This window comes from Myotis brandtii, unplaced genomic scaffold, assembly GCF_000412655.1.
Source record: "Myotis brandtii unplaced genomic scaffold, ASM41265v1 scaffold316, whole genome shotgun sequence".
In the NCBI taxonomy this organism is placed as follows: domain Eukaryota; kingdom Metazoa; phylum Chordata; class Mammalia; order Chiroptera; family Vespertilionidae; genus Myotis; species Myotis brandtii.
Window position 1 is genome coordinate 817,531 of NW_005362116.1, and position 25,450 is coordinate 842,980.

General features: G+C 51.4%; 1 protein-coding gene across 5 annotated transcripts in view; it reads left to right on the forward strand.

Annotated features, from left to right (window-relative positions):
- The window catches only part of CACNA1D (calcium channel, voltage-dependent, L type, alpha 1D subunit), a 300,517-nt gene that overhangs the window by 231,842 nt on the left and 43,225 nt on the right, over positions 1 to 25,450 (forward strand). For 4 of the 5 annotated variants that reach the window (XM_005870306.2, XM_005870304.2, XM_005870303.2 and 1 more), the window contains 9 exons: positions 1,855 to 1,961; positions 3,584 to 3,671; positions 4,252 to 4,359; positions 4,448 to 4,500; positions 5,993 to 6,139; positions 7,972 to 8,173; positions 10,508 to 10,666; positions 12,030 to 12,140; positions 20,208 to 20,291. In XM_005870306.2, the coding sequence (XP_005870368.1) occupies positions 1,855 to 1,961; positions 3,584 to 3,671; positions 4,252 to 4,359; positions 4,448 to 4,500; positions 5,993 to 6,139; positions 7,972 to 8,173; positions 10,508 to 10,666; positions 12,030 to 12,140; positions 20,208 to 20,291 (1,059 nt within the window). Of the gene's footprint in view, positions 1 to 1,854; positions 1,962 to 3,583; positions 3,672 to 4,251; positions 4,360 to 4,447; positions 4,501 to 5,992; positions 6,140 to 7,971; positions 8,174 to 10,507; positions 10,667 to 12,029; positions 12,141 to 13,311; positions 13,342 to 20,207; positions 20,292 to 20,750; positions 20,835 to 25,450 lie in introns of all 5 variants that reach the window. The other variant, XM_014542942.1, reaches the window with a different exon arrangement.

The following is a 25,450-nucleotide window of genomic DNA, read 5'->3' on the forward strand; positions in this document are numbered from 1 at the left end:
CATCTCAGGAGGAAAAAATGTATTTTATGTTAGACTACTATGGAACTTGGGCTCTTTACAAAATCTTCTGTAAAATGAAACCTCAATTAGCATGGCTCAGGAATAGGGTGTTTATTTTCTTTCTATTATTATTATTATTATTACTTGGCAATGAAAATAGTGCAACACCAACTAAACAACCAATCTCTGTGTAAACATTAGTTAAAAATCTAAACATTTTAGTTCATTTTCTTGCCTTGAAGCCAGTGAATTTGGTTGTCAGTACTAAGTCAGACCCGTGCCCGGGTCCGTGAGCAGATTCTAATAGCGGTCTCCACGGTAAGGAGCACAGAGGCGGAAGGCAGTGGGTGGGCATGGGGTGAAGGGCACTCACCCAACCTCTGCTTGATCCCAGCTGCTTTTTAAAAAGAAATTTCCCTTCTTTTCCTTAAACCAAATGGGGAAATGTTCTACTTAGTCTGTTAGCCTGGTTAATTGAGGTTTTGTTTTATTTTCCACATGTCTTAGTTGTTACATGAAGTAGTTACTTTCCGGCTTTGGGGCAAATGAAATACAGGTTTATTTAAAAGGAAAAAAATATATTGCTTTTCAATTTCTGTATATTTACCTCAGTCACACAAACCTTCCACATCATTCATGATTTTGAAAGTATTTTAGAGAGCGGAAAATAAGCTAAGACAAGGATTCAGAAAACGGAGATTTGCCAAGAAGCATCCGACATATGAAACGGTGGTTCCTGGTGGCCTTGTGAAAATTTGGAAGGCTTTTTGGTTATTTGGTTTAACACATGAAATTACCATTTTTGTAAGTCAGAAAAGGTGGAGTGTTGGCAATTTCATATGGTCCAATTTTATTGGTTCCCAACTCTGTCTCTCCTCTCTGACACTTACCTGAGTCTTCCCCACTCTTTTACTTTTTATTTATTTTTTATATAAACACTGAATTCTTTGTGTTTTGCTGTTTCCATTCTGGGGAGCTTCCTCACCCAACTCCTTTCCCATCGCCAGTAAGAGCCTCACGGGAGCACCCACGCTGTGGGCTCCAGGTGCTCGCGGCCTGTGACTGGAGAGCAGTGGGATGACTTAGGTGAGACGAGGATGATGCTTCCTAGCCACACCCTCTCCACCTAGAGAACTGAGTGGGAAGAGCTGGGTACAGTGGATGTACCACTAAGGACCGGTAGGAGCAGGAAGGGGCCTCCCTGGCAAAGTACTGGTTTCTGTGTAGACAGAGCCGGTGAGTGCTGGGCCCCAGCACGTTTAAAAAAATATTTTTATTGATTTTAGAGGGTGAGAGAGAGAGGAACGTTGCTGAGAGAGAAACATCAATCAGCTGTCTCCTGCACAAGCCTGCAACCCAGGCATGTGCCCTGACCGGGAATTAAACCAGTGACCTCTTGGTTCATGGGTAGAAGTTCAGCCACTGAGCCACACCGGCCAGGCCCCAGCGCTTTGTCCAGCCTCTGGGTTGGAACAGTATAGGCTCTCCCAGGGACTCAGGGCCTGAGGCATCATTGTGTGGGGAAGCCAAGTTGTCTGGGCAGCAAGAATGGTCACGTGGACTCTCTCCTGAGACAGGCTCTCTGGACATGCCAATGTTGTTCATGTTTGAAATTTGTTGTTGCTGTAATAAAGTCTAAATTGTTCTCTTCTTTTATTATGTCCCCAAAGTGAGCTTCCCTTTTTTCATTTTTGAACAAATTATGCAGGTGCTCAGCCCTGTTGGCTTAGATTTCTGGCTTCATAATGCACGCTTGTTAGTAAAGATAGACTGTCCTCCAGGTGTTGTAAAGAGCCCAGGTTTCTCTTCCTCTGGGGAGAAAAACCAGTCAGCTCACCCAGATTCTGCCCGTAGATGACGACCTTTGGAGCTTTCCTCCACAAAGGGGCCTTCTGCCGGAACTACTTCAACTTGCTGGACATGCTGGTCGTCGGGGTGTCTCTGGTGTCCTTTGGGATCCAGTAAGTATTCCGGGGTGTGGGTGCGTAGACACCAGGACTGCTGGGCAGGATGGTTTACATGAGGAATTTTAACATGATTCGTAAAGGCTGGGCATCATTTTAATAAACACACTTAGGTACCTGGCAAAGCTTGATGGGTACCTAGGCCAGAAAGCTCTGGGCAGTCCCTGCTTTCTTGTGTTTCTCTTGTCCTTTCCGTGCCCATTGCTAGCTTGGACTTACTGTTCTCTGTGATATCTGCTTTCAGTGGAGAGTGAAAGAAGCCAGGTTCTAGTTCAAAGCGTTTTATCCAGGTTCCTCCAGGGCCGGCCCCAGGACCTTGAGGGCATCCTCTTGCTTCCCCATCTGTATGGGAGGGACATGGACCAGGTGGCTTCTTGGAGCCCTTTCTACTTTGGGTAGTGAAGTTTCCCTTGATCTCCAGGACATATGACCCTTTTCCTTTGCCCTCTAAAATTTTCAGCTAGGAGGGGCCTGAGACTGCAAGTCAGGGCCCCAGGTCCTCGTCACGGCATTTAGAGGTTTCTGGTGGGAAATAGCCCAAGCTGCACCCTGCTTGCCCGCCACACCCGGGAGCTACAGTGGGAGCACCCAGGGGTGGCCTTGCTTTCCTGCGGACTTCTAAGCACCACTGCTCAGTGTTTCCTACATGGGAGCATGCCTGCCCAGCTCTGGGCTAAAGGTGAATGGAGAGGCTCTGTCCCCTCAGAAGATGAAGGACCCCCGCCGGAAACGGCCCTCTAGGGCAGCGGTCGCCAACCGGTGGTCTACGGACCATGGTGGTCCGTGAGGTCCGAAAGGCTGGCGACCACTGCTCTCGGGGAGTAGTCCCTCTCACCTCCCACCACCACCCAGGGCCAGGGAGCCATGTAGCCATTATCTTGGAAGGACATACGAACCAGTATCTTGGCAACTTTTATAAACTCCTGGCTGTGCCTTCCCTCTCCAGCTGCAGCCCTTGCCCACTGCCTCCCGAGCAGGTGCTCGGGCCACACCCAGCCACCTGCCCTGCTAAGTGAGCTGCACTCTCTCATACAGGACCTGCCCACCTGGCCCTCCCTCGGCCTGCAGCCCCTTCCCCCTCTGTCTAGCTAACCCTCACTCCCCCTAGACTCACCTGGATATCACCTCCCTAGGGGCCTTCCCAAGCTCCCCAAGGTGACACTCCCCTCATGGTATCCCCTGTCACACCTGCCCCATGGGGTTGCGATTGCCTATCTCACTCATCAAGTAGTGGACTCCTTGAAGGCCAGCAAAACCCAGCATCAAGGCAGGGTTCCAAAGGTAGAAAACAAGACCAAATAAGCAAAACTGAAGCCTGAAAGCCAAGTACTACCTAGCGTTTATACCCCCTGAAAAGAACAAAGCAGATTTCGTCAGTCCTGTGTCTGCCGAGGCCAGCTGTGTAGCTGAGCAGGGCCGCTGTGCGTGGGCCTGGCCAAGGAGGGTCCATGGGTTGTAGCCATGCTGACCTGTGAGTCTCAGGGAGAGGTTAGCTCAGCTCCACACGGGACCCACCATGCTGTGTTGTGGTAGTAAAATGAGAGCCAAGTGTGACAGTCTCCGTGTTTCATCCAACCCTAATGCCCTCTGCTTTCTCTCCTCCCCGTTTCTCCCCTTAGATCCAGTGCCATCTCGGTGGTGAAGATTCTCAGAGTCTTAAGGGTCCTGAGGCCGCTCAGGGCCATCAACAGAGCAAAAGGACTTAAGGTTTGGGCCTCTCTCCCGCAGGCTGGGCTGGCTTCGGCGGGGTTAGCTGTCATTAGTGACTTTGCTCGGCTCGCGCTGGGCTGAGGCCTGATGGATTTTAAAGTGGGTTCACCTTTGAAAAGGACATTTCTACCCAGTGGAGTGTCCTCTTTCAAACCTGATACCATTTTTAAGTGTTATGATTGCCTTTATTTTCATTTATTTAAAATATTTTCTTTATGTAATTACTTAGCATTTATTACTTTTATATTATTAATGGTATTTACTTTGGTCTTTAAATCTATTCTCATGCAGGTTGTACAAAAGAGGGTTTATGTTTTCCTAAGTTTTTTATGGGGCGGGAAGTCCTGTGGGCCTGTGTGCCAGGCAGTGCCACCCCCCCACCCACCCCGTGGTAGGAAACCAAGGTGGGACCCATTACAAGGTACTCTTCCCAGGCAGCCATGATGCACTAGGGCTAACTCCCCACACTTAACAGAGCCCCACAAAGTCAGGAAATCATATGCAGATGCACAGACACATAAACAATCTTGGCTGGTATTAGTCTCCCCTTCATCCTCTCCCTGCTCTCTCCCCCCAGCACGTCGTCCAGTGCGTCTTTGTGGCCATCCGGACAATCGGCAACATCATGATCGTCACCACCCTTCTGCAGTTCATGTTTGCCTGCATCGGGGTCCAGTTGTTCAAGGTACAGGATGTGCCTTGGGGCACGAGGCCCGGATGATCTCTTCAGGGGCAAGCTTGCGTTTGACTCTCTGTGTCTGTTTTGTACTCAGGGAAAGTTCTATCGCTGCACAGATGAAGCCAAAAGTAACCCTGAGGAATGCAGGTGAATGTTCCACGCAAAGGAGTGGGAAATTGGGAAGGACAAATGGAAGACTTGCAGGATTCGCCTGTGCTGGCATTTCAAAAGGCGTGGGCTCCATGAGGCCCGTGTGCTCAGCCCACGGCTGCAGCGATGGGGGGTTTCTGGGGTTTTTTTGTTTGTTTGTTCTTTTGGTTTGAGGTGAAATTCACATCACATGAAGTTAGCCATTTTAAATCATACAGTTCAGTGGCATTTAGCACAATCTCTTTGCGGTGTAAGCACCACCTCTATCTAGTTACAAAGCTTTTCATCACCTCAAAACAATGGAGAGATGGCCTTTGATGTTTGGTATAGACTCTACAAACGAGAGGGGAGGGGACTAAACCATAAAATAACAATTGAAATGCCCCGGAAAGCTCACCCTACAGAAAGCACGTCAAACTCAAAGGCTAACACAGGCCAAATAAATGAGGCATGCAGCCCGAGGGCCGTGAGTTTGACATACTTGCCCTAGAACCAAATGGATAATTTTTCCGCAAACCAGAACTCATAGCTCAACTCCCTGGAATTCGGATGCTGGCTGCCATCTTCTGATAGGTTTCCTGCCACCCGCATTTTGGCCGTATTTCCATTCACAAGAACAGGCAGAGGCGAGATGAGGTGGGAAACACTCATGCCTCTTATCCCAAGCCATGCAAAAGAATGTGAAGGCAGACATGGAAACCAGGGCCTAAAGTCTAAGACTGGGCAGAAGTCCCTGTGTCCCCATCCTTTGATGATGTCCCCAAGGGAGGTCCAGCTGCCTCCACTGGTTTGGGGTTTCTTTTTAGCAGAAGGTGCAGTCAGCACCAATGTAATGCGCTGGCTCTGCCCCTCCAGGGGCACCAGGCCTATGGGCTGGGGGTGGAGGGCGCCCCTGGAGTTGAGCAGCTCAGCAACAGTGTGAAGTCACCTTCCTTTCCCCCTCCAAGCCTCGCTTCCTCATCTGTAAAACAAAGACATTGACTCCTTCCAGAAATGAAATTCTGTGAGAAATATCGTGTGCCAGAAATTAGAGAATCTTGGAGGGGGCTGGGGAACTGGGGATATTGTTGGTATAAAGAGAAGGAATTCAATTAAAGCTAAAATGCAGATTAAGAGGATGCCTGGGCTGGCTTCCAGAGCTTATGGAATTCTCCAAGGCCGAAGCTTTTGGTTCTTCCGTGTACATGCTGAGCCCAGTGCATATGAGAAATGCTTATTGTTTGGTAGTTTTCATTCGTTATCCGGCATATGCCGGTGGCTGCCTAGTTGCTCTGGAGAATACTCATTAAGCTAGTAGTTACTCGACAGTTATGTGAACTGGAGAGGAGATTGAATACAGGGCAGGAGAAGGAGAAACACAGGCGGTGCCATGCTCAGGTCAGTGGCCTGGCTGGCGGACCAAGCGTGTCGGTGCCTGCAGTGTGGGGATGGGGCAGCTGTACCGATTTCTCGTCACGCCAAGATGACCCACATTTCTTTTCCTCTCTAGGGGGCTTTTCATCCTCTACAAGGATGGGGAGATTGATAACCCTGTGGTCCATGAGAGGCTCTGGCAAAATAGCGATTTCAATTTTGACAATGTCCTTTCTGCTATGATGGCGCTGTTCACGGTCTCCACGTTCGAGGGCTGGCCTGAGTAAGTACAGAGGGACTCCGCAGGGAGGCGCCTCCTGCCTCAGGGCACTCCAGCTGATCCTTCTCTCCTGAGTGAGTCCTGCTTTTCTCGGCAGTTTCAGGCTTTCCCTATGATTTTTAAACTTTGGGCCACTTATCAATCACTTCTTGGCCCACAGGGCCCCTCTGTCTGATTAGACAAAGGATTAAGCTTTGTGGCCAGCCTTCAGGACTCTCGGATTTGGGGAACCAGGAGAGGAGGGCATAGCTCCTAGGCAGGGGCTCTTCTCAGCTGGCTCCTGGGGAGCAGCTCTGGATGGAAATGGGGAGCCCTCAAAGGCATTTGTTTGTCATGCCAACTCCCATTGGTAGCCATGTCAGTAAAGCTAAATAGGGTCACTAAGTCATTCATCCACCCATCCACCCATCCATCCATCCATCCATCCATCCATCCATCTATCCATCCATCCATCCCTAGTACTAATATGTGCCAGGCGTGGATGGCTGCCATTGTGCCATGTCTTTCACTGAGGCACTCACCTGCTCATTCATCAAATGTGCTTTTGGTACCAGCTCCAGGTGACATGTTCTGCTAGGCCACCGTGGGAAAAAACAGTTATCTCGACATGGTTCCTCCCTTCAAAGCCCAAATTCAGTTAATGTGTCAGGTGATCAAACCAGGCAGGAGGGTCTGGTATGTCACAGATGTGCAGAATAGGGTCCTAAAGAATGGGTAGGGTATTGATGGGCAGAGTAAGAAAAGCAGGAAGAAGGAAGGAGGTGGAATACCAAAGGAGGGTCTCTTGTACCCTTGCTACTCTCTGCTCTCTGCTGCCCCACCCCACCTCTAGCTCCTGCCACCAGAGCATATGTACCTAGATGGATTCCTGAATGTCAAGTTCCCAGGCCTAGAGGGACTGCAGAAGGTGGACAGGCTAGTCTTCTCAGGCTGGCAGACCCTCTGGATGCACGGGAGAGCCAGGGAGCTCTGCAGGAGAGCCTGCAGGGAAAGGACGGCTGGGTGGGGCTGTTCATTAGGGAACTGGTGCTGAGGAGAGAAGAGGCGCGGAGTAAGATCTTTTACTCTACGGAGGTTTTGAGTCTCAGGTTTCGACCATTGTGCTTTAGCAGATCATGGGGGTAGCTGAGGGGAAATGGACAAGGTTAGGACTTGGGGCTCAGAGGAACTGGGCTCAATGCCGGGTCTGCCCCCGAGGAGTGTGACCCTGGACACTGAGCTCCCATACGATGGGGTGACAGTGATGTCGCCTTTGCAGATGGATGTGAAGTTGTGTAGCACAGTGCACCCAGGGGTGGGTGCCCTGGAAGTGGTGACTGCATCAGAATGGGGCTGAATTTAACTTGGGGCCTTATAGTAATGTCCCCTCTTCCTGTTGAGTTCTGCCTGGCCTGTATTTAATTCAGTTTGTGTTTCAGTTTGGGGAAGCTCTCTGAGTTCTTTGGAAATCCATGGTTGCTTGCTACTGTCTTTGTCAGTGTGCAGTTTTCAGTTCAGCCAGTGCCTACGTGAGACGTTCCTCCTCTTCTACCTGGGAATAGGAAGGACTGTGACTGAATACTTGTGAAATCTTTTGTTTTTCATTCCTCCAAGCATCAATCACAAATATATCCCAGCTGCCCCCACCTAAGTGCTGGGCTGACTGGGCCTCACGCTAACCAGGGTGCCTCAGAGACCCGCCTGTGTGTAGGGGCCTCGGGGAGGGGGCTCCCGTGCGGGGTCTGACCGTCAGTGCCATGGGGACATGCAGAAGAGGGACGCCCTGGGAAGGCAGTGGGGTGGGGCTCCCAGCCTGGGTGGGGCTGTCGTGCTCATTGGGTGCTTCTGCTCTCCAGGTTGCTGTACAAAGCCATCGACTCGAACGGAGAGAACGTGGGCCCGATCTACAACTACCGAGTAGAGATCTCCATCTTCTTCATCATCTACATCATCATCGTCGCTTTCTTCATGATGAACATCTTCGTGGGTTTCGTCATTGTCACGTTCCAGGAGCAGGGAGAAAAAGAGTATAAGAACTGTGAGCTGGACAAAAATCAGGTTAAAGTCACACACTGTTTGGGCTTCCATCCCTCGAGCAGGAGAGGGATACTTCTCTGTGGATGGTTTCCCCATGCACAGCGGAAGGTGCTGCCTGTGTGTGTCCCTGGGCTTTGGGCCCTGCTCAGAGCACACGCATGGCCAGTCTGAGTCATTGCTGTTGAAAGTGAGGTTGTCAGATTCAGACTTGACTTGTTATTGTGGGATCCACCCCCAGACCTGGGCCACCTCTGTGGTGGACCCACCAGTGACAGCTCTCAGTCTCATCTGTTGTGTGTCCAGGGGCCAGAAGGCACCAGTGATGCTCTCAGAGCTCCTAACGACAGTCTTTTATCTCCTCAACCTCAGCACTGTTGGCATTTCAGGCCGAGAGTTATTGCTATGCTTTGTAGCGTGTTTAGCAGCATCCCTGGCCTCTACTTGCTAGATTCCAGTAGCACGCCCCAACCCCTGTTTTTGGTAACAACCCCAAACATCTCCAGATGTTGTCAAATGTCTCCTGGTTGAGAACCGTTGGTTAGGAGGAAGTGCGCTATCTCACCACAGGAAGAGGCGCTAACTTTAAACTTGGGACTAAGATCGCCCTGGCATCAATCTCTCGTTATCTAGCACCTTGTTTTAACCAACCCGATAGAAGCAGGGGCCTTGGCTCTGATTGTGTGATGGTGCGAGGGAGCCAAGTAGCCTGCATCCTGGTCCTGGTCTCCCTGCACCTGCTCAGGGACTGTGGGTGTGTCCCTGATCCCCTTTGGGTCTGGTCTCTTATGTCTAAATTGAGGGCATTCAGGAGCTGCCTGTAGAGGCCCCTTTCAGCCGTAAAAGATTGTGAGCTGGAGATGCTGCTCTGGGAGTTTCCCCGGGCCCTCTATCATTGGCATCTTGGTTTGATGATGACAGAGTGAGCAAGAATAGTCTGCCAGCCTGGGCTTCCTGGGGGAAGTGGCTGTGGTGAGGCAGTCTGCTGTCTCGGCTGCAGCCATGCCCACTGGGGGACACGTGAGGACAGTGCTGGCTTGGTTCCTAGGAAGCTGTTGCTTTGAGTTGTCAGGACATCGCTGCAGATTCCACCATTGACAGTCAGGGGGAGGCCTGGCTCCGCTCCTCACCCCCAGCTGGGCAGCACCAGAGCCGAAATTATGTCACCACCGAGATCCAGAGCAGACTCAGATTGGGGGTGGGGGGACTCCCCTGGAGTCACTGCGTGAGGTCATAGCAGGGCCAGGGCCTAGACAGGAGGGAGCCTGTCTGAAGTCAGTCAGAACTGAGTCTAAGCAGAAGAATGGGAGTAGGTCTGGGCCAAGGTGCCAGCAGGGCCTGATGCCGAGCTGTCGGGGCTGGAGGCTCCTTCTGGGCTCACTGCAAAGGGTGGACCAGTCTCAGCCCCAGAGTGAGTGGGGAGACCATCGTTACTGACCCAGAGGTCTGAGAACAGCAAGCCCCTGAGCCTCAAATGCTTGCAGATGGACACACAGCTAGCTCACCATTAGTCACTCACAGTTAACACACTCCGTCCTGAGAGATGAGTTGCATGGGTCCATCCTGGAGCAGCTGTGGGGCTCTAGTCTCAGGCAATAAACCAGCCTGTCGGGGGCTTGGGGATGTCTGTGCCTCTCGTGACCTGGTCTCCTCTCCTGGAGGACAGTGTGGGCAGGAGAACTGCAGGTCCAACTTGCTGGCGTAGACAAGGGCAGGAACGAGAACTGGGCAAGGCCCATGTCTCTGCTTGTGCACCGTGCAACCTCGGGCGGGCCATTAGCAGCTCTGGGCTCAGTTGTGGGTTGTTTGTTTTGGTTAATTCTCACTAGAGGATATTTTTTCCATTGATTTTAGAGAGAGTGGAAGGGAGGGGGAGAAGAAGAGAAGGGGGGGGGGGGAGAGAGAGAGAGAGAGAGAGAGAGAGAGAGAGAGAGAGAGAAAGAAACATGGATGTGAGAGAGCCACATCAATTGGTTGCCTCCCCAAGCTCCCCAACTGGGATGGGAACCTGCAACCCAGGTATGTGCCCTTGACCTAAATCGAACCCGTGACCCTTCAGTTCCCAAGCGGGTGCTCTAACCACTGAACCATGCCAACCAGGGCTTGGCTCAGTTTTGTAATAAGTAAAATAGAAGCAGTCTGGGGGATCTGGGTGCCCCCAGGTGCTGTGACAACCAGAGGAGGGGATGGAGCTGGGGGCCCTTTGTCCCTGATGCAGAGTGGTGTCCACGGGGGCTGCCGAGTAGTTTTCCCCTGGGTCCTGGGTCCCTCCCAGCAGGTGCTGCGCCGGCTCTTTCAGAGCAGGTGGGAGCTTCGTCCTCCCTCAGGACCCCTTGTTGCTCTTTTCTCCCATTGCAGCGTCAGTGTGTTGAATACGCCTTGAAAGCACGCCCCGTGCGGAGATACATCCCCAAAAACCCCTACCAGTACAAGTTCTGGTACGTGGTGAACTCCTCGCCTTTCGAATACATGATGTTTGTCCTCATCATGCTCAACACACTCTGCTTGGCCATGCAGGTAAAGATGGAGGCGCGTGGAGATGGGGATCGTGTCTGGGCCTTCTGCACAGTCCGTGCCCCGGATGTGAGGGTGGAAGGCCAGCCTCTCACCAGAGGATGGGTTTGATTTCTGATGAGTCAGGGCTGTAGTTTGGTCAGAGTCCGGTCTTGTCTAACTGTCATCACGTGGGAGTTTAAGAGACTATCCGTACAGCGTGGCCATAGGTAACATTTCCATGGAGCCGGAGCATTCAATTCTGTAACCTTTACTTGGGCTCCTGGGGCCAGGTAGTGGCTGAGGACTGCCGCTCTGTGTATGTGGAGTTGGACAGACGGGTTCCAATCCTGACTGGACTCCTCACCAGGGTGGGAGGGGAGAGGGGGCAACCTTGGGAAACTTATTTACATCCCGAGGCTGCTTTCTTTATTGCTAAAATGGGAAGGCCATCATGCCTGCCTCGGATATAAAGTTTTTGTTGGATAATTTGTGCCAGGCACTTTGCTCTGGGCCTGTCACCCAGTGTTGGAAAACAACATACAAGTCACATTTTCCTGTCCTCAGGGAGCTGTCAGTGTGCGGTGGGGAACCTTCCATTCATGGAGTAGTGAGTTTGATCTGCATCACAACTATTCTCTGCTCACATTGGGGGTGAGGAGTACAACTCACCTCAGTGGACCACACTGGATTACAGTGTATTAACTTTTAATACAATTCTATATATTTAATATAAACACTATAATTACTAGACTTACTAGTTAACCTTTCCAGTAGTTTATTGTCTAGTTGCATTAGGACAAGAAGCAAAAACCAAGGTCTAGATTCAGTTTTCACACTGACTTGAAGAGCGTGAGCAAGCCAACTCCCAGAGCTGTCTGGAAAATGGGTCTAAAGACAGCCCGTGACAGATTTCGTAATGCTTTCCTTTAACGTGAGAAACCGTTATGCATGAGAAGGACCATGTGCTGATGTAGGGGGAAGGGGGAAGTCAAGATAATGCTGCCTTTTATTGAACATGGGACTAAATGGCATAAAATTTATGCCTAAGCAAATCCTACCTTTATTCATGGACATTTGGGCGGGTTCTGCATTGTGCCTGGGTCATGGCGCTGAGTGTGATCTCTGCCAGAAGGAGGGACGGGCTCCTTTTATCCTGAGCAGAGGCAATTGATGTCTTTCCCCTTCAGCATCCAGTCATCCTCACCTTGCTGAGGCCCCTGCACTTTGTGGGGAGGGCTTGTGACCTGACAGTGCCAGTGGAGTCACTGGGAGAGGGTGCCTGTGTCCCCAGAGGGCCGTCGCCTGCAGGGAGGAAGGGCTGGGGGCCTCCTCCTGTGAGCCTGGAAGGGGCCTCTGAGAGCTGTTCTTCCGTCTCCATCCACAGCACTATGAGCAGTCCAAGATGTTTAATGACGCCATGGACATCCTGAACATGGTCTTCACTGGGGTGTTCACTGTCGAGATGGTTTTGAAGGTCATTGCGTTTAAGCCTAAGGTGAGTTGCTGAAACCATTTCACAGAGGCTGTTGCTGAATCACCCCAGAGAAACACCCACTTCCTGTTAGTCTTGTGTCAGTGAATTATGCTGAATTGTTCTGGCCGCTAACTGGGTTATCACCTGCAAACATTAAAATCTGATTAGGGCATCTGTATACATATGGGACAATAAATCTGCAAAAACAAAACCTCATAAAAACAATTCGAAGAAGAAGAAGGGAGGAGAGCATTGGGAATTGGTGGGATGGAGGTTGTTTTGAACCTAGTTTTCTGTTTCTAGAACAGCATTATCAGGTTGTCTGCGGGAGACTTGCTTCGTTACTGGAGCACTTTCACATCACCCATCAGAAAGAATTCGGCCCTGATTTTACTTTTAGATTTCTAGGAAAAAGACGTTGGTTTTGTGTGTTCTTGGTCTACAGCATCTTCTTCACCTTTTATGGAAACTTCTACCCGCTGCAGACCTCTCAGAGCCATACCATTTTATTGTTTATTTAATTTAGAAACTTTTAACTTTAAGACAAAACAAGACATGAAATATGTTAAACTGTGTTGGGCAGTTCAGCATATTGTGTCTCCTTTGGGAGGGAGTGGATCCATCTCACATCCCTCAGTGTCTATAAAATAACAGATAGACAGATAGGACAACATCAAAGAGCATACCCAGGTCTGGAGTCAAATCCCTTCTCTCCACCAGCTCATCGAACAAGTTCCTTAACCACTAGATGCCTCCGTTTCCTCCGCCATAAAGTGAAGACATGATAGTCCTGTGTCACAGGGTGCTGTGAGGAGGAAAGAATCCCTAGGTGTGCCATGCTTGGGCAAGTGGTACCAGGCTGTAGACGTGTCAGGTGGTCACAGGCTGTAGTACTGTGACTGTGACCACCACCATGTTCCCTTGTTCTAAAACCCTGGGCAGAGCTGCAACCCTGGCTGAGCTGTAGGATGTTTGACCCTCAGATTCTTTCCTAGCAAAGCCCCAAATTGTCAGTCAGAGGATGACAAGCTCAGCGACCCAGTTATTGGTTCATCTGTATGGAAGGTACCTGGCAAGACTCATTTATTCTTGGATTATGAAATGATTTTACGTACTCCTTACTTACATGGAATTCTAATTCAAAACTGTTCCTTTCTTTAATTTGAATTAATTTCTATGCAATCTTTGTCAGCTCTTTGTGGACCCAAAAGAAAGGACACTAGTAAGTGACCAGTGGGGGCGAGTGAAGTGGGGTCAGATTTGGCACCTTATGCATGGCCAGGTGTTCTTTCCTGTGACTTGTCCACACCTCCACATACAAACGTTCCCTCCTTTTCCAAATTCATCTTAATTTCCTTTGGAAATTTTGGTTTGCTTCCCTCTCACCTTCTTTGAATAATATTTGTCTGGACTGATGGAAGTTTGCAAAATAACAACATCAGAAGTCCTTGAGAAATGCAACACGGATCATATCTATGGAGCATTTCCCAGATCCCCACGCCACGTCTCCCCTCCCCTCACTGGTGATTATGCTCTGAGGTTTCCAAAAGCTTGTTTGTTCTAGGCTGAGAAGGCCCACTTGCCCATGGCATGTGTGTGAGTGTGTATCAGTGTGTGTGTGCTTGTGTCAGTGTATGTGTGCGTGTGTGTGTATTTGTGTATGTGAGTGTATGTGTTTGAGCGAGTGTGTGTGTGTGTGTGTGTGAATTTGTGTGTGCGTGTGTGTGTGTATTTGTGTATGTGAGTGTATGTGTTTGAGTGAGTGTGTGTGTGTGTGAATTTGTGTGTGTGTGAGTGTGTGAGCGCATACCTGTAGCAGGCCATGGCATCAATGGCTCGTTGCACACTACTCTGCCCAGTAAACTGCTGATACCAAACCTGGGGTGCGGGGGGAGTTCAGTGGCCTGTTAACAGACTGGAGGTATAAGGGAAAATTTATAATCAGTACTGATCAACCAGAGTTTTAAAATGAGTGATTTCCGCTAGACATTGTGCTGCTTTGTAGTTTTACTTAGTAAGGTATTTTCATAGCATAAGACAACCTCAGGTTGCAATTGAGAAAGTTTGTCACAGCGATAGCAGTCTCTGTGCTTGGCGGAGCTCTGCCACTGGGTCACCAAAGTCAGCGGGAGGGGCTTGATGCTGCTTTGTGCCTGGAGAGCGAGGGACAATCAGTTCACCAAGTTACATGCAAAGCTCTGCCTAGAGCACTCCCTGGCTTATCCTCATCTTCCCTTCATTGTTAACATCCAGCCCCCTCGAGGCGGCCTGCACAGGCACGTGGTGAGGTGAGGGCCCTCCCTCCCGGGTTCAGGGACCCTGTGAGAGGCTGCAGGGGGAAGATTCTTTGAGGAGATGGCCACATGGACGGAGGAGTGGGAAACCTGGCCCATCAGTCTCATAGGAAAGTGTCTCCTGGGAGGAGCTTTGTAACAGGGACTCCGAAGTGAGGGCCACACCTTCTAGGAGAACTTCAGCATCTGTGCCAGGGCAGCCTGGGTCACAGCCTGTTTGTCATTCAGATACAGGCAGTGAGCTGAACAAAAACCCTTCTTGGTAGACGTAGGAGGAAAGGTTAAAGCAAATCCAGAGGCCTGACCCTGGGGACTTCTTTCCTATTCAGACCCTGACGGAGAGATGGGGCCTCCTGAGAGAGAGCACAGTTGGAGGGATGTGGTCCCAGGACCACAAGGGGAGGTCACCCGGCCGCCACCAGCAGGAAGGGCTTAGCTGGGCAGACAGAGTAGGAAACCCAAAGCTGGGGGCTTCCTGGTGGGGAGGCAGGCTCACGGGTGGGCAGAGTTGAGTTGGTGAGGTAAGAGTACAAGGCCTGGGGTGGGGCGGGAGCCAGGTGAAGGGGGCAATAGGGAGAAAATAGGGGACATCTGTAATACTCTCAACAACAAAAATAAATTTTTTTAAAAAAAGAGTGCAAGGTGGTAAGAAGCCACAGAGCCAAGGAGTAGGGCAGCAATTTTCAACCGATGTGCCACACAAACTTTTAAAACTTGCAGTACCCGGCTGAGCACTCACCTCTTTCCCTTAGATTGTCAATAAAACAGTGACAACAGTCAGCACAGCAATAGCGGTCCAGTGTGAATGAATCAAAATTCTCCCTATATTTTTATTTTTTGGTGTGCTGCAGAATTTTAATAATTAGTTTATGTGTGCCATGAGATGACAAATGTTAAAAACTGATGGATCAGGACAAAGCAAGCAGGCTGTTTAGTGTGTTGTGTCAGATTCCAAGGGAAACCCACCTGCCAGGCATTGACCTCATGCACTTCAGGTTGTGCTGTCGACTTGGAGTTGACCTTGGAGTGGACTTTGGAGTGGACCGTGCAGCCCTAGGGTTTTGAGTGAGCAACAAGCCCCGTGCCCCTGGCCTAGCCCTCCAGTGTTTCCCAGGAAGTCCCTGGAATCCTCTGACGAATTCTCTTGTTCCAAGGAGGGGGATGAAGGGCCTTTTCCAAAATACTGGCTCCCACAGGTAAAGAGAACAGGTCATGTTTGAGGCTCCCTCTTTGTGCTTCTAGATGTCACCCACCTGCTGTGTGGTCCAGTACATGTTCCAGCCAGGTTGCTGGCCGTGGTCATGGACTTATCCCCAGAGAGCCACACGTTGTTCTCAAGACTTAGGTGATCAAGTATTTTGATCTTGCTTCTGCCTCAAAAGGGCTATTTTATGTGCCTAGCCACTTGGGCTTGGCAAGAGTAAAGAGTAGTTAGGTTGGGGAAAGAAGTGAGTTTTAGTGCTGTCCACATGCTTCCGTGCAGAGCTAACGCACAGCAGACACCGGGCATCTGGTCCCATTCTGGGAGGCAGTCCCCACTCCAGGATCCCCACCCCAGGGTCCCCACCCCAGGGTCCCTGCCCCAGAGTCCCAGCAGGCGTGGGGCTCATTAAGAAAACCTTAGCAATCTTCCTAGCAGATATTCTCCACTTCCTGGGATGTTCTCCACTCACCTGGTAAAATGTGTACCTGCCTAGGCCATCACTTGACCTTTGCAAAAGCTAATGCTAGTTAGAAAGCTGCCAGCTACAGCTTCTATGAAAAGTTGGCACTATGGGTCATACCTTGAGTCCAATGACCCCCATAGCATCCCAATCTCTCCTGCCTCCTTTCCAAGTTACCCTGACAGCTACACCATCTCCCTGCCTCTGGCCTCAGCCCCTCGCTGCTCGTCTTCCACAGACTCCCTTTGTGAACCCTAAGCTGACTGTGCCCTCTTCCAATGAAATTCTGGCACTGGCCACCTATTGTATGAGAAACATAGTTTTCTTAGTCTCATGTCAAAGTCTCCACTAAACCTCGGCCCATTTACGTTTCTGCCTCATTTCCAGCCACTCTCTTCCTGTCATTCCTTCTCCACACCCATCCCTAGCTGGTTACATGCTAGACTTTTCCATGGCACATGCTTCTGCCTATTATCCTTTAGCCTGTCTGAATTGTTGGCTCCTCTTTGACACTGTCCCTACCAACCCAGCCCGAGCCAGCCCCTTCCCATGCATTGTGTGGTTAGATGCCTATGGTGCGTTAGCATCATCATTGCTACTCCACGCCTCTCTCTCCACTAGTGATGCCACAGGCTGGGTCTTCTCCGTCTCCCACGATGCCTGCTGCAGGCTGTTTACTCAATAAAGACTAGGGATTGTAGACGGGAATAAATGGATGAGCCCGTAGGGATACCCTCTTGGCATAAGGGCACCTGGTTTTCTATCACAGGATATTTGGGCAGAGTAGAGGTGGGCAAAAGTGAGGATGTTGTCCTGTAAACCCTCACTTGACCTTTGCAAAGGCTTCTGCTAGTTAGAAAGCTGCCAGCTACAGCTTCTGTGAAAAGTTGGCACAACGGGTCATACCTTGAGTCCAATCCTGCCCTGGCAGAAACTGCTAAATGACCCGGCTGCCATGGTCAGCCACAGGAGCAGGTCCTTTGTAAGAGGCTTCTTGAGATGTGCAGATGGGAGAGAGACTCTGGGCAGCAAACAGACCCTGGGCTGGGCTCCTGTTCCCCGTATGCAGCCATTCCACAGGCTTCCTCCCCCATGGTGCCAAGTCTGTGCTACCTCCTGGCTTCAGACCAGACATCGACAGGCAACCAGGATAGAATTCTTGGACGTGATGGAGTTGCCTGGCCTCAAGGCCCACATTAGTCTGGTTTCTGATTTTAAATGTCTGGAGTCAGAATTGTTTTGGGTCATAGATGTTATTGCAGGTGGCGCTGGACAAAAGTAATCTAAGGGCTGACTCTGGCTGGGCTGGTAGGGGCTGCTGGTTCCACTTGAGGGCCCCGGCCTCAGAACTCAGCTGTAGGAGATGTGTTGTGTGTCAGTGGCCGAGGGAGATGGAGAGGGCCCTCTGTTGGAAGCCAATGTCTCATTTTCGGGTTATACCAGACTTTGGTGGGAAAGCAATGGGGGACTGAGTCATGCTCACTTGACAGTAATTTTATTACAAAGCCGGCTACTAAACCGGGAAACAGGATGTGGGAAGAAAGGCAGGCTGGCATTTCCTGCCTCCCCGGGACCTAGCAGAGCCACCTGGTCGGGGCCGGAGCCATTGTTTCCAGCCCCCTGTCCCAACTCAAGCCTCCTGTCGCCTGGGTTAGGGGTGTAGCCTCTAGGGTTCTGTGAGTGTGAGGGATCCTCTGGAGAGAGAGTTGAAGGGATTGCCCAAAAGTTCCAGGAGCTCCAATGCCAGGCCCCTATCCTGTCAATTGAAAGTGATTTTATATAGCATCATGGCTGCAGTGGCCCCATTGGACAATAGTTTGTTCCCAGTTGATGGGAATGATCCCAAGGTGAATACTGATGATTCTGGACAGCGAGAGAGGAGCTGTTCAGGAGTAAAGTCCAAAGTAGGCCACAGGGCTGGCACCCAGCGCAGTAGTGGGCATGGCCTCAGGTAAATGACAGGCTGTAATGGGTGGAGCTGAGCGCATGGGCAGTGAGCTGTGGGCTGTCTGTGTGCCGGACGGACAGGAGGAGGGATGCTTGGCTTCTGCTCTGTGTGTACGCCAGAGGCCCAGCAGTTACTGGAAGCCATGGATGATTCTGAGGCACCCATCCCTCTAGAGGGGAGGGAAGGCCCACCACACTCTGGCTTTTGAGTTGCTAAGTCCCGAAGGAAAGGGCAGGCCCTGCCCCTCAGCGATCTGCCAAGGCTGCTCCTCAGCCACTGAGTGTTACCCATCGCAACAGTGCACATCGTTTCAAAGAGAACTTGTACCCTTCGGTCCTGGGATGCCCACAGCCTCACTCATGTGCCCTCTGACACTGCCGGTCCGGAGACTTCCTCGCTGAAGTAGGCAGTGAGTTCCTCTGGGTCCTGGCGTAGCTCTTTATCTCATCCCCGACCAGCATGACTGCATGTTAGCAGCACTAGCCTAGTCCTCAGAGCGGCCCATCTTTCCTCGGTTTTGCCGGCCAAGAATCACACGCTGTGAGAAGAAAACTAGAAGGCGTAGGATGTGGTCTCTCTTCTCTCTCTCTCTCTCTCTCTCTCTCTCTCTCTCTCTCTTTTATATGGGTCCTCCACAATTTCATAAGATGTTGTCAATGAGAGAGGCGGTACATGTGTGGAGCTAGGAGTATACAGGAAATTGTTGTACCATCCTCTCAATTATTTTTTTTTCAGTTGGTATTTCTTAAGTAGACCTTCCCATTAGACTTGACCCACAGGCCATCAGAGTTGTGCAGGTGAACTCCTGTTGTTGACTTGCTACAGGACTGAGATGGGGCTGGGAGGTGGCCGTCGATGAGGGTAGCACATGGCTGAGGCATTGTGATTGTAAGAGGGGAGGAGAGAGGTAAAGATGGGTCAGAAGTCATGGCAGTTGGGTGGGAAAATCTTACTCTATTTAAGATGAAATTTTGTAAAAACCCAAATCAGTCAGTGTCATAGCTCCCCCGTGCATGCCCTGGAGTGATGGACAGAAACCAAAATAAAGGTGCCTTCTCCCGCTGTTAGGACAGCCAACATGCCCACGTTTTCTGTGGCTTCATAGGGGTGGGGAGGCGTCAGGAGGTGGGGAAGAACCTGGTGGTGGTTTTGAGGGATGGAAAGGCATCCTCTTAGCCTGGAGGATGAGGGAGGGAGGGAGGGAAGGAGGAAGGGAGGGAGAGAGGGAGGAAGGGAGGGAGGGAGGGAGAGCTGGGTGCAAGGAGGAGCTGCTGGTGACTTGGGGGCTTCCCTTGGTGGCAGTGGGAGCCCTTGAGCACCTTCATCATCCATCAGTGCTCTTTTCCTCCACAAACAGCCTGGCTTCCCCAGAGTGAGCTTCTCTGCCAGGACTCGGTGCCTCAGACCTGTGTGCACCCCGGTGCCCGCCTCCCTGCCAGCCATTGCCCGTGTCTGTCCCTGCTAGACCGAGAGCGCTGAGAGGACAGGGACCTGTGTGCACCCCGGTGCCCGCCTCCCTGCCAGCCATTGCCTGTTGCCCGTGTCTGCCCTGCTAGACCAAGAGCGCTGAGAGACAGGGATTGTCTCAGGCACGCCCTTTGTAATTCTTGTTGGCTGGCGAGGAGGGGGAAGGGTTACTGGTTTGTTTTAAGGGCACAGAAATAAGAAAGTGTGGAATGTCTGCTGACAGTGTTCTTTAAGTGGAGGAGAAGGGGTGGGTGACTGGGTGGGTCCCTGTGGAAGGAGTCGGAGGGGCTTGCTCTTCCATCAGCATAGGAAGGTTTGGGCCTGTCACCCTGGGTGTCAGGGCAGAGTTGCCAAATGCCTCCCTGTGTCCTGCAGATATTCTTCTCAGGTTATGCTGCTCAGGACCATGGGTCTGCATTGTGTGTGCGTGTGCATGTGTGTGCGTGCGTGCATGTGTGTGTGTGAGTGCGCGCATGTGTGTACGTGCGTGCGTGCATGTGTACATGTGTCTATGCGTATGGGCAGCCTCTCTCACACATGCAGGCGCACACCATCCACTGTGTCCCTTTCCACTGGGCAGTAGTATTGCCTCCCTTTGGCTTCCCACCCTGGTTGCCAAGGGTGCTGCGGGGCCTTGGATGTGTGCCCATATGGTCCGTGTGGCGTTTCATTCATACATGCTCATAAATGTCTGCCCCCTGCCTGCTCTGTCCAGGGGTATTTTAGTGACGCCTGGAATACGTTTGACTCCCTCATCGTAATCGGCAGCATTATAGACGTGGCCCTCAGCGAAGCCGACGTGAGTATGCGCCCGCCCGCGGCCGCCCGCCTCTTGCCCTTCTTCTGTGTACATCCCGCTCCCTGCCCGCACTGGCATCACCTGGACAAGTCACAGACCCCAGCCTCACTTCACCTAAAACCAGGAGTTTCCCAGTAGGAGCTGCAGAAAAGAGGCTTTACAAGGCAGAGCCCCAGCCTGGGCCTTTTTAGACACAGACCACCTTGTGGAGGACGGACTGTTCTGCAGCGTTACCCAGGGCACCGGTAGGCAGGGCAGGCGAGGCGTCTCTGACTGTGCTTGTTTTCTGTATCAGCAGTGATCTCCAAGGTGATGTATCTATAACATGTTTGTTTCAGGGCAGTTTTTCAGGTAGCCGGGTGGCATAATGCTAGAATGTTCCCTGTTGATAACACTGTCCTTTTCTTCTTTTCTCCTGTGTGCTTCCTCTCCTCTGTGGCTGAATGCTTGCCCTAACAGCACTATTTCACTGATGCATGGAACACTTTTGATGCCTTAATTGTTGTTGGTAGCGTCGTTGATATTGCTATAACTGAAGTGAATGTAAGTAGCAAACTTTGTGTCCTACAACGTCATTGTTTTCTCGTTAAGTCTGACATAGAGGAGACCAGAAACGAACCCCCTAAAAAAAACCCCCCACCCCAAGGTTCTCTGTATGTTTTAGAAATTCAGGCACACATTTCTCTTGAAAGATTAAGACCAATTTTGGTCTCCCCCCCCTCACCCCACTCGCTTCCCCTGAAAGAGACGGGGAAAATAAATGTAGAATGACTGTTTTGGAGCTAAAACACTTCAATAGAATATCTCATTACAGTGTTAAGGGCTAGGAGTTATGTGAGTGCACACATCAGCACGTCACCTGCCTGCTTTGTGCCTCAGTTTCTCCAGCTATAAAATGGAGTTCATAATGTGTGCCCTGGTACCCACAGTGGTTCTGCGAAGGCACAGGAGGGAAATCCCACAGCTGTGCCCTGAGCATGTGGCCGTTGCTGCTGGTGTCCTCACCTGTCCTGTCCTGTGTCTGCTGAGTCCAACTGGTGGCACTGGGGCACGTCCCCATCCCAGCTCCCAAAATAGTGATGCAGCTGGACAGCTGCCCAGGACCAGGGGAAGGAGGCCTAGTGTGCATCCGAGGGCGGGGGGGAGTCAGTACTCCTTTGCCGCCCTCAGTTAATCTTTTGATGAGGGGCTAAGCAGCATGGTAGGTGTAGCGGCCCTCCCTCCAAGAAGCATCCCAAGAACCCCCCTCCAAAATGGAGAGGCTTGAGAAAGGGGAGCCCCACCTCCTGCTGGCTCCTCTCGGGTCTGACCCTGGGCGAGACCGATGGGCGCGAGGCAGGCAGAAATGGCCGTGCCCACCTGGCCTGTCCCAGGTCATCCGCAGTCTTCGTGGGTGTCCAGTGTGTGTGCCAGGTTGTGTCGAGTCCTTCGTGGGGACCGCTGTGCAGTGCTGGCTTCCTGCTCCACCTCCCCAGCCTCGCCACTCCCCACCCTCGGCTGCCATGCTCTGCCTGGCTGACATCGGCAGGATCGCACGGTCCATCCTGGTGCCCAGACAGCCTGTGTCAAATAAGGACAATGAGAACCCTTTCTGCCACCTGTTTGGGGCTGGGCTGATTCTGGAGAGCAGAACAGTGGGACATGCAGTCCCAAGGCCTGGTGGGTCTAGTCCTGTTCCAAACGACCTGTTGTATCTGGTCCTTGCTTCTTTCTTGGGTCAACTGGAGTGAATGAAACCTGTTCTCCCTGCTTCTTAGGTATGTTGTGATAAAATGATATGACTATTTGTGAAAATACTTGCTAAAAAATGCAAAATGGTAGGGAGATTTCCCATGCAGTAATGAGTGAAATGGACTAAGACATTGGCATGTGTGTGAATGTGTGATTTAAGTCTCATAACACCCAAATCCATGCCATGACAAGGCACAAAATGGCATTTTACATTCCCTAACCTCCATAAGCCCAGACTTAGGAAAATTTCACTTCATGTGAGATATTCCATACGTCAGCTATAAAATGCCATTCATAATGTATAAGTTAGTCTTGGTCATACAGTCATCTGATGCTAATGGGAGAACAGCAGGACCCTAACTGGGCTGCCGCTGGGCTCTCTCCGAGTTGATGAGCAGACATCTGTCTGCTTCGTCATCTTGTAAAAGGCGCTTATAACTTACATCACCGTGTACTGCATGGAAATTCTGAAGCAGACGCTGTGGAAGTCAGAGGTGGTCTGTAATGGAAACAAAAATGTAATAAACTACACTTTCAGTAGGTCTCCCTAGAGCGCTCGGGGCTGCAAGCCTCGTGCCGGGGTCGGGTGTAAAGGCTTAGTTTCTGGGCACCAGGATGTGGCCAAGGCTTGTTTACTGGGTGAACAAGCCAGCTCTCCAATGCCGGACCCACCTGCTGACTGGCGGGGTGTGGCACCGGTTCATGCAGCGACAGCACCTGCCCGGCTGCCTGGCTGCCTCTCCCTGTGCCGGGCGCAGGAGCCCACTGCTTCTGTCCCCGCTGGCCCAGCCTCGCTCATCAGTGTCTCCGTGTTGTCCTCCTTCATGACCGTCATTAGTCAGGTCTACAGAAGCCCACACTAAGTTTTCTAGTTAGCATTTGGCACCAGGGCACCTGCACAGAACAGTCTGGCATTGGGCCCGTTCCCGGCATTCACTGAGACTTTCAGGATCACACAGGTAATCATTGCCATACTGTCCTTTCAGTCAGTGACTTTTTCCCAGCCAGACGTGGGTTGAGGCCGAACCTTCCTCAGCGGGTGGCAATGCCAGCTCTCTGCCGTGGGCCAGTGGAGTGCCACAGTGGGAGCTCTCAGCATTTCTGTGTGAGGCCTCAGTGCAGAACGGATGCTCCAGCCACCTTCTCGTTTATTCAGTCTTTCAACACATGTTTATTGCACATCTACAATTCTCAGACCATAGGTGAAGCTTTGGGGAGGCACAGAGATAAACGAGACCGGGTGTCCTTGACCTCTGATGGTATAGCTAGCTCAGCGGGGCTTCTGACTCCTGTACCCCCTCGCCCGCATCTGCCACGTCCTCCAGAGTAGCAGCACCTAGTGTGTCTCTTAGTGGCCTGTCCCCAGAGCTCCTGGGTCAGCTGAGCATGAACGCTCTTGGTCCATTGTTGGCTGTTTTTAGCTGCCATACGTCATCATTATTTGCAATATTAACTTGCTGTGCTCTCTCCCCCAACCTCTGTTGATCTTTATTTTCTGTTGCCTAATTGATTTTCATGTTGGTTTTATTTTTAGAAAATTGTAGCGGCAAGTATATATATACATATATACGGTGAAGTCATTAAAGCAAGCGCACTTTAAGACTGTATACTTGTTTTTGGCTTCCCCACCTTTGGTTTTCGCTGAGTTTCACAGGACATGCTGTTGGTCATGGTCATCTAAATTGTTTCCCGCTCACCTTTTGTGGTCTCCAGCCTGGGCCTGAGCCGAGGCCGTCGTGGTCAGTCGTGCTTGGCCCTGTGGCTTGCCAGCAAAATCTTCAGGAATGAATGATCCGACCTGGAAATGAGAAACCGAGCTTGCATTGTATTCTTTGCAGAAACATTTTGGATGGCCCTTTCCGTTGTCCTGCCTGCATGCTCACCCAGCCCTCTCCCTCCTGTCGCCCTCCCGTGGCCCCGGCCTGCTCTGTCATGGTTTCATCTCTCTCATGGACTCGTCTCCATCACTTTCATCGCCACATCACCAAGCTGCTAAAATGTCAGACGATGCCTGGCAGGCTCACTTTTGCTCCCTCTCAGATGCCCGTTTGCTCTTTGGTGAAATGCATCATGTTCTCCCTAACCTGAGAATGGCTGCTTTGCCATTACCAGCATTGCTGGGGGGCAGCGTACTTATGTAGAACCCATGTCTGCCTTTTTATTACCTACAGAAGAGCATGTCAAAGGTCAGTAGGGAGCCCACTTCCAGGGACCCTAGAATTGTCCCTGGCTTGTCAGGGACCCAGTTCGGACCAGGTGTCCAATAGCTGCAGTCAACTTCTTGTTCTGACCCCATAGTCAGGTTGTCCAACCCCCATTCCATATGCTCACCCTTTTCTGGGGACCAGGTTGCTGGTTTCTGGACACAGACTCAGCAAGTCCTTCCTCCCGGAGGTGTTACAGGCCAGGTCAGAAGTCATCAGAGGGAGGGCCCCCCCACAAAGACTGGGTTCTCCAGGGCACCTCAGGTTAACTGGTTCTGGGATGTTGGTTTGCTTCCTGTCTGAATTGAAAAATTACATCCTTTCAGCTTTTCCAGCAAAAGGTGAGAATTAATTCAGAAAGTGCAGACTGATCCCTTTGGTTGCACTTGTTGGGGGCTGACCCTGAGCCTGCATCTCAGGAGCCTGCCTGGGAGCCCTGTGGGAAGGGGCTGGGCGAACATCAGGAGAGCCCCAGGGGCCTCGGGAGCTTCCTGACCCAGCATATCGTTTGGCCTCCCGAGGCTGTGGATCATCTCTCTGGAGGGGTCCCAGCTGATGACTGTGGCATCCCAGGCTTGGAAGGAGCCCCTGAGGTCATCTAATCCAAGCCGTGAGATGACACGGGAATCCCCTCTGTTGGAGACTGATCACGCAGCCTCTAACAGCTGCCTGGGGAGCAAGTCCTTGCCCCATCTGGGGTGTCCAGTGGTTGATCTCAGGGTCCAGCAGTGTCCTCCTCCACTCCTTGTGAGGAAGATGGGGTGGGGTCTAATCTGTGCATACAAGTACTGAACCCCCTCAACCTCCAAAGAACCCATGGTCGGCTCTAACAGCCCCGGTGGGCTTTTCTAGGGCTCCCACTCTGCAGGGCCGATCCGTACCTACAGGGAGAGATAGCTGGTGTGGGCGGTCCGCTGGAGATGTGGCCCAGCTTTCCCCTGGTCAGGACTGCAGTTCCTGCCTCTGGCAACACGTTAGTTAGAATCACCTGGAAGCCCAAAGCTTAGGCACCCCTCCCCCCATCAATGAAATAAGAATCTTTGGGGCAGGACTTAGCCATCAGATTTCGTCAATGATCCCTGGGCAATCCTAATGTGCTGGCCTGCCCTTTCTGCAGGCTGGCATTTGTAGTCTGAGCAAAGCCATCCTCAGGGTCCTTCCAAGGTGTAAGATATTTTAGCAGCTTGCACTGTCCCTCGTGCTGCCAGCGACACCTCCCCCGAG